General features: G+C 42.8%; 1 protein-coding gene across 10 annotated transcripts in view; it reads left to right on the top strand.

The window, feature by feature from the left end:
- Positions 1–19,234, top strand: part of LOC117455228 (protein 4.1-like) — a 117,184-nt gene that overhangs the window by 41,699 nt on the left and 56,251 nt on the right. For all 10 annotated transcript variants that reach the window (XM_071204768.1, XM_034094644.2, XM_034094639.1 and 7 more), the window contains exons 4-10: positions 359–463; positions 642–684; positions 772–847; positions 1,671–1,889; positions 17,005–17,092; positions 18,619–18,771; positions 18,881–18,978. In XM_071204768.1, the coding sequence (XP_071060869.1) occupies positions 359–463; positions 642–684; positions 772–847; positions 1,671–1,889; positions 17,005–17,092; positions 18,619–18,771; positions 18,881–18,978 (782 nt within the window). The remainder of the gene's footprint in view (positions 1–358; positions 464–641; positions 685–771; positions 848–1,670; positions 1,890–17,004; positions 17,093–18,618; positions 18,772–18,880; positions 18,979–19,234) is intronic.

Below are 19,234 nucleotides of genomic sequence, written 5' to 3'. Positions count from 1 at the left end.
TGTTGTTCTGTGAGTATTAGCCTACAGAACCGTTTACAGAGAAGAGATAACATCTGATCCTTTGTTTGTCTCCAAACCCAATGAGGAACGTCTAAAATCTCTCCTCAAACTTACAACTAACCTCAGTGCAAAACCCAATACTCATGACACGCCTAATATTCTGTCTTCTTTAACACTAATCTGATAAACCATCATCTTTGTAGTAATCATATTCTTTAGAGGTCCTGGAGGAACATTTGAAATGCTCAATACGAACCACACTAACTTCATGAAGCCAGCAGACAGACTCTGTAGTGTTTGCTTCAGTTCTTACCTTGTTACCCACTCAGTGTCTTGTTCCTGTATCCATGGGTCTCAGAAACATGCAAAAGGCCAGGAGCTGTTCATGAAGGTGTGCGACAACCTCAACCTGCTGGAGAAAGACTACTATGGACTGGTGGTGTCTGAGACGGCCACAACCAAGGTGAGCTGGATGTTGACCAGTAGAAGTTAAACAATCCCACCTCATGATTCAATTAAGAAAAGAAAGGGCAACTCTTGAATGTACATGTCATTGATGGTTAGATCTGCCTCAGTTTTAAAGGACTGCACATGGTCCATGACATCAAACCTCACGCCCCATCCCTCTTTTGTTTTATCAGACCTGGATGGACCTTACCAAGGAGATCCGCCGGCAGGTACCGGGTGAGCGGAACCTCAACCACAAACAAACCTTCTGTTCTTACTTTTATCTTGACACATATTTGATCACATCTTCATTTTCTTTCTTAGGTGCCACCTATAATTTCAACTTCAATGTGAAGTTCTATCCACCGGACCCAGCCCAGCTATCTGAAGACATAACAAGGTACTGCACACCTCACACTGATGAATACAATAATACATTATTATTCTCCGGATGACAGATAATGTTAGGATAGGAGAACAGTGCACAGGGTAATCTGTGGTCGAGTGCATGTGTGTTTTCAACAGTGTCATCAGTAAAATAACTCCGAGACAAACATTAAAACAATACATGTGTAATTTATGCAACATACTAGTGATTTTAGCCTGATTGGAATACACGGACATCTGTCTCATGGTTCCCTCGTCTTGAAGTTTGTTAAACATGTTTTTGGTTATATGCCTGAAATAAGGTCTGTGGTTAACACCAGAGATGTGATCACGTTGTTTTACAACATTACACTTGTCCATACATGAAGCTTCTCTGTGTCTTAACAACTGTGTTGGCTGAGAAGTGACTAAAGGAGACCTTTAGCTTAGCATGCATGTATTTGTTTAAAGCCTTTAGGTAAAACAGCCTTAACATTGCATTTATAGGGTTTCCTCCCCTGCTAGCTTGCGCCGCTTAGCAAAGCTGTCATCTGGTTGGTTGCCAAAAGATCTGCAGTAACTGAGGTCAACGTTGAAGTAGTTTGAACTTTAAGCGCAGCACTTTGGGACATTTTGCAGCGATGAAGAACACCCAGGGTACTGCCTACTCTCCATAGAAACACAACGGCAACACCAGCTCAACTCTCACATCCAAAGGAAAATCCCATAGCTTTTTGTTGAGGGAGCCCTTACTATGCTAGCATCAGGGTCGGTACATATTGTAATAAAATACAGGGGCGTGTTCACACGAGAGATAATTCCGAACTCCCCACTGAGATCATGTGACCCTGCTGCAGGTACTACCTGTGTCTCCAGCTGAGGAAGGACATCCTGCAGGGACGCCTGCCCTGCTCCTTCGTTACGCTGTCCCTGCTGGGATCCTACGCCCTGCAGTCGGAGCTGGGCGAGTTTGACCCCGAGGTGCACCCCCCCAACTACGCCAAGGAGATGAAGATGGCCCAGGGTCAGACCAAGGAGCTGGAGGACAAGATGATGGAGCTGCACCGCACATATAGGTCAGAACGCAGGGACACCAGTGCTTCACTTTCCTTACCTAATCAACTAACACAACGGATTTGTAAAAGAGTAATGTTGTACCCCGTAATCAAAATCTTTCATCAAAAGGACATCAATGTTGTCTGCAAAATGCAACTAAGGTGTCCAAATGCAAGGTGAGGAAAGTTGAAAGCATTAACACATAGTGCAAAATATTAAATTACATTCAAATACACTGTAGCTCCCTCCAGTAAATGACACGAGGCTGGGGTCTTGATTTAAAATACGGGGTTTATTTCGTGGGACCTATTCCAACCCGTGAGAACTGGGTTATAAGACAGACAAAGATAAAAGGTAAACAACAAATAAATATGTAATATATGCATATGTCATCACTGTTAATGCTGCTAAATAAAACAATAAACAGCACGCACATCCCACAAAGCATGTAGCACAAGCTAACGATAGCATGTAGCACAAGCTAGCGCATAGCATACATAGCATACACACACATAACCTGCAGCTCAACCACACACGATTACACAAACAACCAGCACAAACACTTACCTCGTAGGCTGCTCGTCACCTAGAGGGGCTGATCACTTTAGCTGCATTTTCCCCTTAGTTTCCTTAGTTTTTCCTTAGCATCCTGCGTTGCTCTGCAGTTGCAACTACCAAGTGCATCGATTAAACAAACAGGTGTAACACAAAACAATGCAGATTAGTTCCACCTCTATTGTTGTTACACATAAAAAGATAGGAACCAAAAATACAATGTGGAACAAATGAACAACAGAAAGTTAAGACAGTTACACCCTCACCAAATCACCTGGTTTGTTTTCATAAACATTTTTAGAAAACCAATGTACTCTTTATAACATTAATGTAAAACGAACTATTTCATTTTAGACTTAAGTGCAGAGTGTGAGTGAGAGTAACTGTACAGAGTTTTAGCCTGCTTCCAACAACAACAACACCGTCTTGTGATTAGGCCTTTCGAGGTAGACCGGATTAGCGAGGCGCTTTCCCTTTCCATCGCTGATAAGCAGCTGGAGCCTTCTCACTCCTCCATCCCCTCCTGGGTACACTTCCACAACCCTGGCCAGCTTCCATTGGCCACGTGGTATAGTGTTGTCTTGCAGAGTGACAACGTCCTTTACCTTGACGTTTCTGCGGTCCTTGATCCACTTTGGTCTTTGTTGGAGATGGTACTCCTTATGCTGCTGAAGGCACTTTATTTCTTGAGAGAGTGTTGCTTCTTGAACCATCTTGATTATTGCCAGCTTTGCTTCTCTTCTCTCCTCTAAGCGTGTGGCTTCACAGGAACTTGGCTGGAGACCTTTAATTTCCTTTGCAAGGCGCTTGAGTCTGGCAAAGGCTTTAACCACTCTTGACCTGTCTGAGAATTTGTGAAGGTGATCTAGTAGCGACTTTACTTCGTTTGCCTGGGTATCATGAACCTGGGCCTTCTTAAGCTCTGGGTCACTACTCACGATCTCTCCCACCTTGACTTCTCCACTTGGTAGCTCTTTCTGCCAAAGTAGGTCTGGGCCTGTGAACCAATTTGAGGCTTGAAGTTGCTGTGCTGTGAGACCTTTGGAGGCCTTATCTGCAGGGTTATCTTCAGAAGCTCTTTCGACAAAGTCAGATTCCAGCACCTCGATTGAGCCTCTGCAGGTGAGACTTCCTTAATCTGTGTTCTACAGACGTAGTGTACTTCCCTTGGGAGGTTTGAAGACTGGAGACCTGGTATCACTTGTTTCACGGTTACCTGGTGATTTACTCCAATCATATCTCCAATGTTGAGACAGGGATTGCCAAAGCCGACAACACTCCAGCCCAAATCTGTTCTCTGTGCAAAGGGCTGGTTTCCTTCACCAGGCACCACTTCTCTTGGGACGAGGGCTTGAGGACAGTTGTAGTCGATAAGCAGGCCCATATCACAGCTTTGCTGAGGAGCGATCTCTTCTGCGAGGTGTTCAAGATGAGGTCATGGCTTTGCAGTCTCTGGTGTGGGAATATGGTCTCTGCTTGCAGGGATGGATTCTGTTGAGTATGTAACACTTCTTATCTTGGGCTATGCTATCTGACTAGAAAGATTCTGGTTTCTACTAGAGTGGATAGACAGGTAAGTCATTAGACCAGAGACCAGGTGGTTTGAATAGAACAGCCGGCAATTTACTGACGAAATAGACAAAACATTAAACATAGACAATGAATATTTTCTGCAGTATGATCAGAGGTAAGTATTTCACCTTTCCTTTGTTTTCTGATTTCTGTGACTTAGTAAGTGGTATCCATACAGGATGAATAAAATAAAATAAAATAGCCTATTTTAGTTTAGATCGGTCTACTAAGTATTATTTAGAGGTTGTTCCTATTTTAATCTCTTTAATATCCTGAGTTAACTCTTTTTCTTTTCACAGGTAAAATATATCTAATTCAATGAAAAAACACAATTGTACCATCAATGACATCATATGACAAATGAAAACCTAGAGTACAATATAGAGTGTCTCTTTCTACGGAGCCCCCCCGGTGACATTGGTGAGAAAAATATTAATACGTGGCCACGTATTAATAATGCGTGACCACGAATGAGTTATTATGTTCCCACGCATTAGTAATTTGTGGGAACACAATAATTATTACGCACTAACTAAATCCAGATAGTCTATAGAAACTGATGACTGAGTGACAACCATAGACTGTATATATAAAGGTGACAACACTAGCTAAACTCTGTACCGTAGGCTACGGCTATTATCGCGAAGCATGGATCATTTTGATTTGATTTTATTTTCATTTGGGTATGAATTATAATGATATTCTGCAATCCCTTGCAGTTAAGCACAGTGTCATCCTTAGCAAAAGGCACTTGATTCGGCTGCTGAAAATGCACGGTTTGAAACGTAGTTGAGTAAAGTTAGAACGATATTGGCAGATTCGGATTTCACCGATCAATAACTCATGAACAAAACTTTATTCAGACACAAATTACGTCTCCTAAGTACCGTGGTAAGGTTGACAACGAACTACAATCACATTTTGATCAAAAAAAGCCAATATGCACCGTCCTCGCTCCGAGCTGGACACATTACATTGGTCTCTATCTGAGAGAAGAAACGAGTGCTCAGGGACCGTCTGCAAAGTGCAACTCCGAAAAAAGAGAATACAATAATATTCAATCACTTCACTATTCTACAGCAGAGTCCTGCACGGGTCTGATTTTCAAGACCCGTGACGTGCAATACCGAACCCGCCCCGCTACCCGCACATATTGCCAATTAGTTCCGCAACCCGACCCGACCCGTGGGCACAAGATCCGCAACCCGACCCGAACCCGCATATATATGAGCAGTGAAAACGTGCAATTATTAACACACGCAGTTGCATATTTGTCTCAAAAAGCGTGGGATGTTGGTTATTTTCTCAATCTAGGATGACACCACAAGCCTCCCAGACGTTGGATTTCGCTCTTGAGGAAGTGTTATTGAAAATGCTGTATTCTCCGCTAGAGAGCTTCACCTCAGCCATTTCGAATGTGGCGCGCACAGCAGCAGATTGATGCGCTGCAGAGGTTATGATTATGCGCGGTCCCGCGGGGGAGAGGTCTGAGGATTTTAAACATTAAACTAAATTATTATTATTTTAATATATTTATTATGCAATACCCGCGACCCGACCCGCATCATCTTTGTTTTACCCAGAACCGAACCCGGAAAAAAGCGTTTGAAAAAATACCACCCGCGAATCACCTTTTTTGCGGGTCACCCGTCGGGTACCCGCGGGTACCCGACCCGATGCAGGACTCTGTTCTACAGTATATTACTACCAAACTCATTACACACATCAATAGTATTCTGTTGCTCATACTACATCAGAGAGTTTGGAAGAATATGGTTTGGAATAATTGTGGTGAATATTTATACTGTATAATAGTAACGTTTTTGAAGATGATGCCATATTTATTGAAGATTTTACATTATAAATATTCACCAAAATTATTAAAAAGCACATTCTTCCAAACTCTCTGCTGTAGTATGAGCAACATGAGACTATTGATGTGTGTAATGAGTTTGGTAGTAATAAGCTGTATAATAGTGATTGAACATTATTGTATTGTCTTTTTTCGGAGTTGCACTTTGCAGACGGTCCCTGAGCACACGTTTCTTCTCCGGCTGCAGATAGAGACCAATGTAATAGGCTTGTTTGAGACACATTGCGGCTCGCCTCGAGAGTAGCCGATCGCAGCCGGGGGAGGTCTCAAAAAGCTCGCCTGAAGTCGGACAGCTCGGAGACTTCTTCTTCTTCTTCTTCTTCTTCTTCTTCTTCTTCTTCTTCTTCTTCTTCTTCTTCTTCTTCTTCTTCTTCTTCTTCTTCTTCTTCTTCTTCTTCTTCTTCTTCTTCTTCTTCTTCTTCTTCTTCGGCGGATTGCAAACAACTTTAAGATGCATACCGCCACCTCCGGAGTCAGCTTGACTCGGTTTGCATTTATAAAGAATGCACAAATGTGTTTAATCGTTAATGTCAGATATGTACTAAGTAAATACATTTGTTCCTGCTCAAGATTAGATTAAACTTTATTGTTATTGCACATATTACAGGTACTGAGAGAACAAAATGCAGTTTAGCTTCTAACCAGGTGCAACAAGCAGTGAAGTGGAAAGTAATGTACACAATCTACAGAATAACATATAGAATGAATTGAATGATGAATAAACAGTGGGGTATGGACAGGGTTGGGAGGGTTACTTTGTAAATGTAATCAGTTACTGATTACTGATTACATGGCTCTGAAAGTAATCCGAATACAGTTACAGTTACGTGTCTTTAAAACGTAATCAGATTACTTTTAGATTACTTTTGGATTACTTTCTTTTTCCATCACAGATGGGTATGTTTTGGTGAACAGGAGACACAAAAAGCAAAAGGAAACTGAACGTGTTTTACTGTTTTAATGGCTTATCAAGAGCACAACTGAAACATCACATCTGAAACGATGTAACAACATAATAAACTTTTTGGGGATGCAGCTTGGGATGTGAGGAGTGAGGGACACGGCTTAGAACGGGCGTGTCGCCTTCTGTCCTGCCAGTGTTGGCAGGACATTAATTCAAATGTCGAACTCGGACTTCATTTTAAGGACATTTCGGCCAGGGGTGTAGAGCTATATTTGTTTAAGCACCGGATTGGCAAAACAGGAGAGGAGAGTGTGTGCACCAATCTGCCTTGATCTATGAATTCATATCCGTGACACTCACAGTATTTGCTGCCCACAGCTGTTTTATAGAAGGAACACCTCCTTCACTTCATGAAATCTCTGCAGCACCAGGAGGCAGCGGGAGGGTTAACTCAGCCTCTGAGAAGAGGAGCGAGCAGTGCCTTTCACGCACCGCCTTTCACGCACCGCCTTCACTGTGTTTACCTTCAGAAATAATCATTAGTAAGGCTAAAGAGCGACCGCAGGCTGATGTGTTTTAACCACACACACACACACACGATTTAAACGCAGACTTTTGTTCCTCCATGTTTCGTTGTTATTGTTGAGCGAACGCTTTTTTGGCCCATCTGCGGCGGTAATAGGTTTTGTGCGCTGTGATGATTCAGCTGTACCTTTAGTAATGAATATTAAATGTTGTGAGGAAATCTTTCCCCCAATAATTCCAATAAGTAATCCAAAATGTATTCACTTCAGGTTACGAAAGTAACTGTAATCAGATTACTCGTTTTTCAAATGTAACGCAAGCTGAATACAGTTACTTGATTTTTGTATTCTGATTACGTAACGCCGTTACATGTATTCCGTTACAACCCAACCCTGGGTATGGATACACTAGATATCAGCCTGTGAGCAGTATGAACAGTGTGTATGAATATGCTAAGATATATAAAGTATGAAAACGGTAAGCAGTATAGTATAAAATATATATATATTAATTTCATGATGATAAACATTGTGGAACAATGATGAAAAATGGGAATGGATGTGGCGACGTAAAACGGACACAAAACAACAACAAACTTTTGCCAGCCAATTGGAGAGTTTCATCAGCAGCACGTGGTAAAAACCACCAATGAGCGCTCAGCTCGAGATACCAGCGAGCCGTTTCCCATCAAGCATTTCGCTTCCGCAGCTCGTGGAGAGCAACTGCGCCAACTCGCCTCGCCTCGCTCTCAAGGCTGCGGGCGTCTTTGTCCCGCGAGATTTCAAAGTCTCATGTGGGCGAGCCTCCAGAGCAAGTCGGACAAAATGACTAACCAGAGGCAGAGGTATTATCCTGTCCGAGTAGAATCCTCTCACTTGGAGACCAGTTAGATTCCTGCATGACACGAGTGTGCTTCTTGAAGCCATTGTGGAGAGCTTTAGCTGCACTGCTTCGTTACTTGTGCGAAGAGCATTTGCTGTTTCTTCAAGGATGCATGTTGTGTCACTCTGTGTATCGAGGAGTGCATACACAAGTATTTCCCCATGTGGCTCACTTGTGGCTGACACCCACACGGGAATGATTGTGGATGTATGGGGGTCTTTAACATTCTGAAAGACTCTATCGGATATTGCCTCATGTGGTGTGCTTGCTGCTTTACTGTGTGGCCGTTCCATTGTGCTTTCTCTTGCACCATCATGTTTTGTTGACATTCTTTCTTCTCTGGTGCGATTGTTGTGGAGACAAGTTGGATGTCCTTTTTGGAATGCTTCGCACATCTTTCTGTTTTAACATTCCTTTGAGCGATGGCCAGACTTCAAACAGCCAAAGTACAACTTCTTCTCTTGAACAAACTTGACTCGCTCAGAGATTGTTTCATTCCTGAATTTGTAACATTCGTGCAGACCGTGTCCTGCCTTCTCACAGAAAAGTGGTGTCTGTTGTTTCATCTGTCTCTGTAGTCAATACATTTGATACAGGACTTCTGTTCGTTAAAATCTTGCCTTTTTCGCTTTCTCTTGATTTCAGAGCATGGAGAGATGTTATTGCAAGCTATTTTGGCTTCACGTGTGAGAAATGTAACAAACTGGCTGAAAGTTGGGAACGTGTGATTTTGTTCTTCCAGTTCTGTGACCTCTCTGTTCCAACTTGAGGTCAACCAGTCTGGAAATTTAGCAAGCATCTTTTGGTTTTCGTTGCAGTCGTTAAGTACCTCAAGTCCTTTGATCTGTGACATGGCAGCCTCACAGCTGCGAAGGAAGTCAGAGAGCTCTTGAAGTTCTACGCTGTCTTTGGAACTTATCTTGGGCCATGCATCAAGCTTATCTCTGAAGGCCTTAGCAATGAGGAAAGGATTACCGTACCTCTCTTCTAGGATGGTACACGCGGCACGCTGGCAGGAAGTAGCTCTCTATGGCCTTCTTGGCGGGTCCACCCACATACTTTCTTAGGTAGTATATCTTTTCTGCAGCTGGGAAGTTTTTCCTGTCAACGAGTGTATGAAAGGAGACCTTCCAGTCATTGAACCTCAGTGGGTCACCACTGAACGTTGTAGGTTCAGGTACAGGTAGACGACTTGCACTGATGGACTCTGCAAGAGCTCTGATAAGAGCTGAAGTGCTGTCTTCTTGTTTTGGTTGTGTTGCAGCTTGTGGTGGTGAGTGGTTTTGCAGTTCACTGTTTTCATGCTTGATTTCTTCTTTCACAACCAGATGAACATGTTGATGGAGCAGCTCGCTAATTTCTTCATCTGAGCATGCACTCCGTTCATATACTTGATGTCTCGTCTTTGCAGCTTTTAACTTCTTTACTGTCTCTAATCGCTCTAGTTGTCTGCACTTGGCTTCTAATTTTCTTTGCCTCAGCATTTTCTGCCTCCTGTTCGGCTCTTAACTGAGCAGCTTCAGCTTCTAGTCTATCAAGTTCTTCAATCTGTTCGGCTCTTAACTGAGCAGCTTCAGCTTCAAGTCTATCAAGTTCTTCAATCTGTTCGGCTCTTAACTGAGCAGCTTCAGCTTCTAGTCTATCAAGTTCTTCAATCTGTTCGGCTCTTAACTGAGCAGCTTCAGCTTCAAGTCTATCAAGTTCTTCAATCTGTTCGGCTCTTAACTGAGCAGCTTCAGCTTCTAGTCTATCAAGTTCTTCAATCTGTTCGGCTCTTAACTGAGCAGCTTCAGCTTCAAGTCTATCAAGTTCTTCAATCTGTTCGGCTCTTAACTGAGCAGCTTCAGCTTCAAGTCTATCAAGTTCTTCAATCTGTTCGGCTCTTAACTGAGCAGCTTCAGCTTCAAGTCTATCAAGTTCTTCAATCTGTTCGGCTCTTAACTGAGCAGCTTCAGCTTCAAGTATATCAAGTTCTTCAATCTGTTCGGCTCTTAACTGAGCAGCTTCAAGTATATCACGTTCTTCAATCTGTTCGGCTCTTAACTGAGCAGCTTCAAGTATATCACGTTCTTCAATCTGTTCGGCTCTTAACTGAGCAGCTTCAGCTTCAAGTCTATCAAGTTCTTCAATCTGTTCGGCTCTTAACTGAGCAGCTTCAGCTTCTAGTCTATCAAGTTCTTCAATCTGTTCGGCTCTTAACTGAGCAGCTTCAAGTCTATCAAGTTCTTCAATCTTTTCGGCTCTTAACTGAGCAGCTTCAGCTTCAAGTCTATCAAGTTCTTCAATCTGTTCGGCTCTTAACTGAGCAGCTTCAGCTTCAAGTCTATCAAGTTCTTCAATCTGTTCGGCTCTTAACTGAGCAGCTTCAGCTTCAAGTCTATCAAGTTCTTCAATCTGTTCGGCTCTTAACTGAGCAGCTTCAGCTTCAAGTCTATCAAGTTCTTCAATCTGTTCGGCTCTTAACTGAGCAGCTTCAGCTTCAAGTATATCACGTTCTTCAATCTGTTCGGCTCTTAACTGAGCAGCTTCAAGTATATCACGTTCTTCAATCTGTTCGGCTCTTAACTGAGCAGCTTCAGCTTCAAGTCTATCAAGTTCTTCAATCTGTTCGGCTCTTAACTGAGCAGCTTCAGCTTCAAGTCTATCAAGTTCTTCAATCTGTTCGGCTCTTAACTGAGCAGCTTCAGCTTCAAGTCTATCAAGTTCTTCAATCTGTTCGGCTCTTAACTGAGCAGCTTCGGCTTCAAGTCTATCAAGTTCTTCAATCTGTTCGGCTCTTAACTGAGCAGCTTCAAGTCTATCAAGTTCTTCAATCTGTTCGGCTCTTAACTGAGCAGCTTCAAGTCTATCAAGTTCTTCAATCTGTTCGGCTCTTAACTGAGCAGCTTCAGCTTCAAGTCTATCAAGTTCTTCAATCTGTTCGGCTCTTAACTGAGCAGCTTCAGCTTCAAGTCTATCAAGTTCTTCAATCTGTTCGGCTCTTAACTGAGCAGCTTCGGCTTCAAGTCTATCAAGTTCTTCAATCTGTTCGGCTCTTAACTGAGCAGCTTCGGCTTCAAGTCTATCAAGTTCTTCAATCTGTTCGGCTCTTAACTGAGCAGCTTCAGCTTCAAGTCTATCAAGTTCTTCAATCTGTTCGGCTCTTAACTGAGCAGCTTCAGCTTCAAGTCTATCAAGTTCTTCAATCTGTTCGGCTCTTAACTGAGCAGCTTCAGCTTCAAGTCTATCAAGTTCTTCAATCTGTTCGGCTCTTAACTGAGCAGCTTCAGCTTCAAGTCTATCAAGTTCTTCAATCTGTTCGGCTCTTAACTGAGCACCTTCAACTTCAAGTCTATCAAGTTCTTCAATCTGTTCGGCTCTTAACTGAGCAGCTTCAGCTTCAAGTCTATCAAGTTCTTCAATCTGTTCGGCTCTTAACTGAGCAGCTTCAGCTTCAAGTCTATCAAGTTCTTCAATCTGTTCGGCTCTTAACTGAGCAGCTTCAACTTCAAGTCTATCAAGTTCTTCAATCTGTTCGGCTCTTAACTGAGCAGCTTCAGCTTCAAGTCTATCAAGTTCTTCAATCTGTTCGGCTCTTAACTGAGCAGCTTCAGCTTCTAGTAAATACTTCAATCTGTTGTTCCTGTTCTAGCATCACTTCTAAAGTCGCTTCATTTGCAGCAATTTCAGCAGCGGCTTCTTGTCTTTTGATAGAAGAGAGGAATGAACTTGATATGGCTCTCGAGTTGCTACGATAATGAGTCGAGGACCTGGTGCCATGAGAGCCATTACTTCTCTTAACAGAGGCAACAGATTTGCATACAGACTGTCTGTTTTCTATCAATTTCTTCATCCTCTTGACTTTCGACAGAGATGTCCCGTGCCGTCCATGGATCACTGCCGCCTGGCGCCGTTTTACTCGTCTACTCATGCAGAGCAGTCGAGTTCTCACTGTAGCTCCCTCCAGTAAATGACACGAGGCTGAGGTCTTGATTTAAAATACGGGGTTTATTTCGTGGGACCGATTCCAACCCGTGAGAACTGGGTTATAAGACAGACAAAGATAAAAGGTAAACAACAAATAAATATGTAATATATGCATATGTCATCACTGTTAATGCTGCTAAATAAAACAATAAACAGCACGCACATCCCACACAGCATGTAGCACAAGCTAACAATAGCATGTAGCACAAGCTAGCGCATAGCATACATAGCATACACACACATAACCTGCAGCTCAACCACACACAATTACACAAACAACGAGCACAAACACTTACCTCGTAGCAGTGTTGTAGTCAAGTCACCAATTCACGAGTCCAAGTCACCCTCGAGTCACCACTCTTCGAGTCCGAGTCCAAGTCCGAGTCACCAAGGGAGAGTCGTAGTCGAGTCCGAGTCCAAGTCCGAGTCACCCAAAGAGTGTCCAAGTCGAGTCCGAGTCATCATTACCTGTGTTCGAGTCCGAGTCCAAGTCCGAGTCACTTAAGAAGAGTCCAAGTCAAGTCCGAGTCACAAGTCTTCATGTATTAATCTTCGTGGATATATGTTTTGAAATGTAGCTGCTCCTCTACATTGCTGTTATCCTGTCTATTGAACTGCTGTGAAGCGAGTTTGGCTACAATTCTTTTAATAGGTGCTATACAAATATAAAGCTTATTTCTAATATTCATATTATTATTATATATAAATAAACTATATTTAAAATGAGTTACCTTTTAGAGAAGTGATTATATTTGTATGCCAATATTTTCCTATGGTAAAGCTTTCGTTTTGCACTTTTATTTTGATAGTACTAAGATTGGGACTCTTATTTTGAAGGAACTTTTACGGGTTAAATCAGTTTACTGATAAAGCTGCGGCCACACGAGGACGAATTCGGTCGTTTGCGTTACTGTTTAGTGTCATATAGACCGTTCGGCCACACGAGGACGACCGAATACGGCACTAAACGACTGATGAAACGATAACGGGTCCCAAGGTGGATAGAAATGCATACGCCACTCTCTGGGGGGTCAAACGGCTCCGTGTGTGCGCCCTATACGATCATTTTCAGATCACTGATAGTGATTGCGCAATAGCCCCGCCTCTCCCCACCTCTTCTGCTCACCTCCGCTTACCCCGCGCCATTGCTGAAGTGTTTCGCCACCAACAACAACAACAATGGCGGATCGCAGAGTTGCTATCGTGCTCCGGACGCTATTGACCATGCTACAGTTGTTTGTGCAACATCTACAGCAATAATGATGAGGCAATAGCCCCGCCTCTCCCCACCTCTGCTGCTCACCCCCACGTCAAAGTAAACTGCACCCTGAATTCAGATTATTTATCTTTCTCTCGCGAGTGAAGTCTAATCTGACAGGACGGAGACACGCAGCTCTGCTCACCTGCAGCTCCTCCCGCTGCAGCAAAACACACACTTCAAGTCAGATCATCGCCCTTAGCTATTTTAATTACCTCTCAAACTCCCTAAACTAGTTGTAAATATGTTTATTCTTACAGTCGGCCGGGTCACTGATTACTGGATGAGCTGCTGCATGAGACAGACACTGACGCTGTCCGAAGAGAGGGAGGAAAAAGAGAGGCTCCGTGTATTTTATTATTATAATATATAGAGTCGTTATTCATTTGTTTTAAAGCTCAATAAATAAAAAAGAAGACCTTTGACCGGCACTTTTATAATTTTGTCCGGAAGATTTAAACTTTAATACACGTTGACTGGCGAAAAACTCTGCCCGGTTCCCTCGGCCCCCACCGCGGAGAATAAACAGAAGGGCCATGACAACCATGCTTCTTCGCTGCTTTTGTGGAGGAAGTTACAGCGCCACGTACAGGCTCCTGCATATGTACTGCAGCTTCTCCAGCGGTTGGAGCTAAACGGAGCGGTCTCGTGTGGACAGACACTATCCGGATAACTATTGCGTGTGGACGGAAGCTTGTTTGCGATTGCGTTAATCCTATGCGTTTAGCCGTTTTCGTCCTTGTGTGGCCTCAGCCCCAGAAAGCACATGGCTACTTAGCATGCAAAATGACTTCGTTCTGCATGTTAAGTAGCCATGTGCTTTCGTGTTATCGGCTGAATCTTTATTTATTGATTAGATCACGTTACTCTGATGATAGTGTTCAAGACAGCCTATATGTCTGAACTCGATCCTTAGAGTAATGTGTTACGGAGCCTTCTCTTCTATATTGTTTCCACATAACGAGCATTTTGCGCTGCTCTTTTCCAATGTGGAAGCAGAATGTGTGAAAGCATACAGCACGATGCGGGGTGTGTCTGTAGTAGGGATGTGCATCTCCATCACTGAGGCCGATGCGATGCGCATCTCGATACGTTGCCACGATACGATACATTAACGATACATTTGAAACACCAGGCGATGCGATACGATACGATTCACCCCTGTTGCGATACAGTTCGATACGATTTGATTCAACATTATGCGATACGATGCGATTCAACACTATGCAAAAATAATGATACTTCAATATGGTACGACAGAGGATTTTTGTTTTATTCCTTATATGCAGCAAATCATACATTAACAAAACAGTGCTTTACATATTTGGTACTGCACATCTCATCATGCCGTTTACTTTTTTACCTTTAAAAGCTCTCCAGAGTAGCTACAGTACAATTGTATAACACCTCACAGTTAAACAATGTAAGGATGCATTGCTCATGATTAACAATGTGCAAATAACAGCTGCCATAGTGCAACGCCCATACAGCTGCCAGCCTGATTTGCTTAACACTCATCCAGAGGCTAACTCACCAGTGAGCAGAAAGCAGTGGGTTCTATAGGAACAATAAAGAATACAAATAACCTTTCACAAACAGGTATTTCATAACTGCTTACAGTGAGGAAGACATTTAAATTATTATTGGCCGTCACAGGCTGCTGTAAACTAAACACCTCTCTCTCTGACAGAACACCTCACTGAGTGATTTAACTCATATGTCTAACTTTCAGGTTTCTCTTTTCAGCCGCAGACCCCATGTCGCCTCTTTATGTGCGTCGCTAAGTTCCTCGTACTACGTGTGTACTTTAAAGTGGCTCGGCATCGTTAACAATTTGCGAGCGATTTTTCAAGTTGACCGTCTGTAGTATATAGTGCCGCGCACATATACCATCAGGACGTTACTGATGGGGTGCGGCTGCGGAGTGATACTGTGTGTATGCAAGCCCGCATCTAGGACGGATCTATGTATCATGGCTGTAGACCTGTTAAGTAATAAACATACCTCATACAAAGGTCTACGGATACCTTATTACTCTCCATGACCTGCGGTCAGCTATAGAGCATAAAGGATTATTACACCGTCTTTCTTGAACAATCCCAAGTGTTGCCAAACGTTTGATTTGTAGGTATTTTTCGGTGCGCTGTGTTTCTCTTTCTCCTCAACTTCCGTGTAACTGAGACTCTCGGCCTCCGTAGTGGCGGAGCAAATATCAAAGATCGTCTCTGCTGAGCGTTGACAAGATGAGGGGATTTTATATGAATGAATCGGTTTTTTACCGATGCAAAGACGCTACGCAATCGATGCATCGCAAGTTCAACCCGGTTCAACCCAAACTGTAGCCGATGTGCACTTTTTCAACCGGTGCACTCGCATCTTGAACGTTTATGCCGGTGCACCGATGCGAATCTGTGAATCTTAACATCTCTAGTCTGTAGACATCTCTAGACTGGAACAGCGGGGCCCAGTACGTGAACTCGCCATACAGGATAGAGGACATCAGACTCCAGAGAAAATGTGCTCGAGTCCGAGTTCAAGTCGGAGCGTCAATGTACGAGTCGAGTCCGAGTCATCGTGGGGGGGGGGATTCACGAGTCCGAGTCCAAGTCATCCTGTGCGAGAATTCACGAGTCCAAGTCCGAGTCGCGTCAATCAGTGCGCGAGTCCGAGTCAAGTCACGAGTCCCGAAAATCGGCACTCAAGTCCGACTCGAGTCCGAGTCCTGGACTCGAGTACTCCATCTCTGCCTCGTAGGCTGCTAGTCACCTAGAGGGGCTGATAACTTTAGCTGCATTTTCCCCTTAGTTTCCTTAGTTTTTCTTTAGCATCCTGCGTTGCTCTGCAGTTGCAACTACCAAGTGCGTCGATTAAACAAACAGGTGTAACACAAAACAACGCAGATTAGTTCCGCCTCTATTGTTGTTACACATAAAAAGGTAGGAACCAAAAATACAATGTGGAACAAATGAACAACAGAAAGTGAAGACGGTTACAGTACATACATGTTATAACTGTTTTTAAAAGCCAATACAAATAAATCAAACTAAACTAGAATAAGACGGGTATGAATACATGGATGAAAGTGCAGTGTAAGCAGCAAAAAAGAAACGTCTTCGAAAGTACATTTCAATTTAAAGGCAACTAGTAAATATATCTGTAAGATAATGTAAATGTGGTACAGTACCTCAACACATTTTAAAACAAGTTAAGTTGTGTCTACTTGTTATAGAAATATGTACAAAATGACATCACATTTAAAAATGTATTTCACTTCTGACTAGACACTGAACAGAACTAACTGCATCTAATAATGAATGTATTATGTATAAAGTGGACATTGGAGGACACTGGAGGGTTGCTGGTTAAGGTCCTGGAAGGCACCAAGTACGGAGCATATACTGTACTGGTACTTAGAGGGTTAAATGCAGATTCTACAGTACCTTTCACATGTGTGATGATTTAACAATGATTCAATTGAGTCTGAGCTTCTCCGGTTGATTAGTTAGACCTGTTTAAGATAACGGGAATGTCAAAGTGAATCAAACAAATCAGAGCCAATATTGATATTGCAGTAACTAAAGCTGTTGTGGTGTTGGGCAGGTCAATGAGTCCGGCCCAGGCAGACCTGATGTTCCTGGAGAATGCCAAGAAGCTGTCCATGTATGGAGTGGACCTCCACCAGGCCAAGGTGAGTCCGAGCCCCACCTGCTGCTCTTAATCCTGAATAAATGCCTAGTTGTAAATTATCTGTGTATTCCATGGTAACTTTAGATTTAAGTTTCCTTCATAGATCAAATAAAACACTTAATCTGGGTGTGACTGATTCAGCCTCCCAACGCTCCGTGAAAACAAAGGGCTTAAAACAGAGAACATAATGCGTTTGCAGCTTCGTCTTTTAGTATTTGTAATGCCGTGCATCAGAGAAGCATGCACGCCTGGCCAAACAGCAGGAAGACATGTGACTTGTGAGGTTTTACAGCTGAAATCAGGTCAATCTGTTTACGTCAGAGCAGGGATTTAACCACACACGGGGAGGACTCTAACTGGGACGATACTGCCCCTCTGTGAGCCATGCTGAGCATCACAACACAACCACTGGAAGTACAAGAAGTGTTCATTATCATTAGTACATTAGAGTACATTAGATTACATTAGACATGCCTTGTTCATCCCACATTTGGAAATTATTTTGTCACAGCAGCAGGAAGTTAACAGATATTACACGAGTTAAAAATATTGAGAACATTTTGAAAATACAAATAGAATAAAACATATCAAAAGTAGGACAGATGTCAATAGAGTATCTAAACAATAAACAATATTTTTGTTTAAATCTGAATACATTTGAATACTAATTAGGCCCACAGTGGCTTTCTTTCTTTTTACAGGTTTTTTTGGATCTCTGATCTCCACAGTGAAAACTAAACATACACACAGTTTAAATGGCAGAAGATAGGACAATGTTACACACACGTGCACAGCATGTGAGATAACTTTAAGCAAAGTTAATAACAGTAAAATAAAAAACATTACCTTAATGCTGGATGCTGCAAAGAGTCTTCTTGTGACCAGCAGACACTTTTACCGGAGCAAAGGTGTTGAGACGTGAGCTTGTGAATGAAAAAACGTCAATCTCCAGTTTCTTTACCAAAGTGATCCAGAATATATACAATTATTAGCTTTAGGGGACACAACACATCTTCTGTCACAGACTGAAACTCCACCTGTTTTCACTGCAGCTTGGCTAATAAAAAAGTATATACTATATACAATTATTTGTGTACTGAGAGCTAATCTCCTTCGCAGGATTCTTCCTTGTTTGAGTGTCTATCTTCAAGGTTTAATACACATCTTGTTTTTGATAAAAGGCCTGCTAAAAGAAAAGTGATTGAATGTGTCTGTCCCATTCGTTGGTCTGTAGCAGAGTTGGGTGCACAGCTTTAACAGCCCTACTGCACAGAACCAAATAGGCAACGCAACACACTGTCTTTGAACTGAATCAAACTAGTCAGGTGCGATCGTATTCTAAAATCACATTTACTATCACAAAATAAGGTGGTTGTTCTGCTTTGCTTTTATACTACAAACACGTTAAAACATTCTGAAACTGGGGCTGGATCAACTCCACAACCATTGGGATTCAGCCTCAAAGGGGGGGGGGCTTTGTTGCTTTGCTGAAAGAGCCTAACTGAACCCTCCCTGTGCCTCTTGCAGGATCTGGATGGGGTTGACATCATGCTGGGGGTCTGCTCCAGTGGTCTGATGGTCTACAAAGACAAGCTGAGGATCAACCGGTTCCCCTGGCCCAAAGTCCTCAAGGTGTCCTACAAACGCAGCAGCTTCTTCATAAAAATTAGACCATCCGAGGTACACAGCGTTATCACATCAATACATATTCAAAACATCTGCAGCTCATCCATGAGTACGCACATCTGATTTGATGAGTCATCTTCGAAGCATGTTTGTGTTCCAACAGGTGGAGCAGTATGAGAGTGCGATTGGCTTCAAACTGCCCACTTACAAGGCCGCCAAGAAGCTGTGGAAAGTGTGTGTGGAACATCACACCTTCTTCAGGTAGGGGACTGGGTTCTGAAAGGTTCTTCTCATGGCTGTCCAGTGTTTCAGGGGTTAACTGTGGACATTACACAGAACTGCAGAACATATTTCAGGTTCAGGTTCTATGAACCGTAGGTAGGTTTGTTTTGCAGGTAAAATAAAAGGGATCCATTATGACACATTCCAAAACAACATACATTCCAAAACAACACAGACAACAAGACACATCTCGAATAAACTATCTCCTGCTCCGTCACATCTGAAAACATTTAAA

The sequence above is a fragment of the Pseudochaenichthys georgianus genome, chromosome 11 (genome assembly GCF_902827115.2).
Source record: "Pseudochaenichthys georgianus chromosome 11, fPseGeo1.2, whole genome shotgun sequence".
NCBI lineage: Eukaryota > Metazoa > Chordata > Actinopteri > Perciformes > Channichthyidae > Pseudochaenichthys > Pseudochaenichthys georgianus.
Note: the sequence above shows the minus strand (reverse complement) of the source record. Positions and strands in the feature narration are given on the sequence as shown.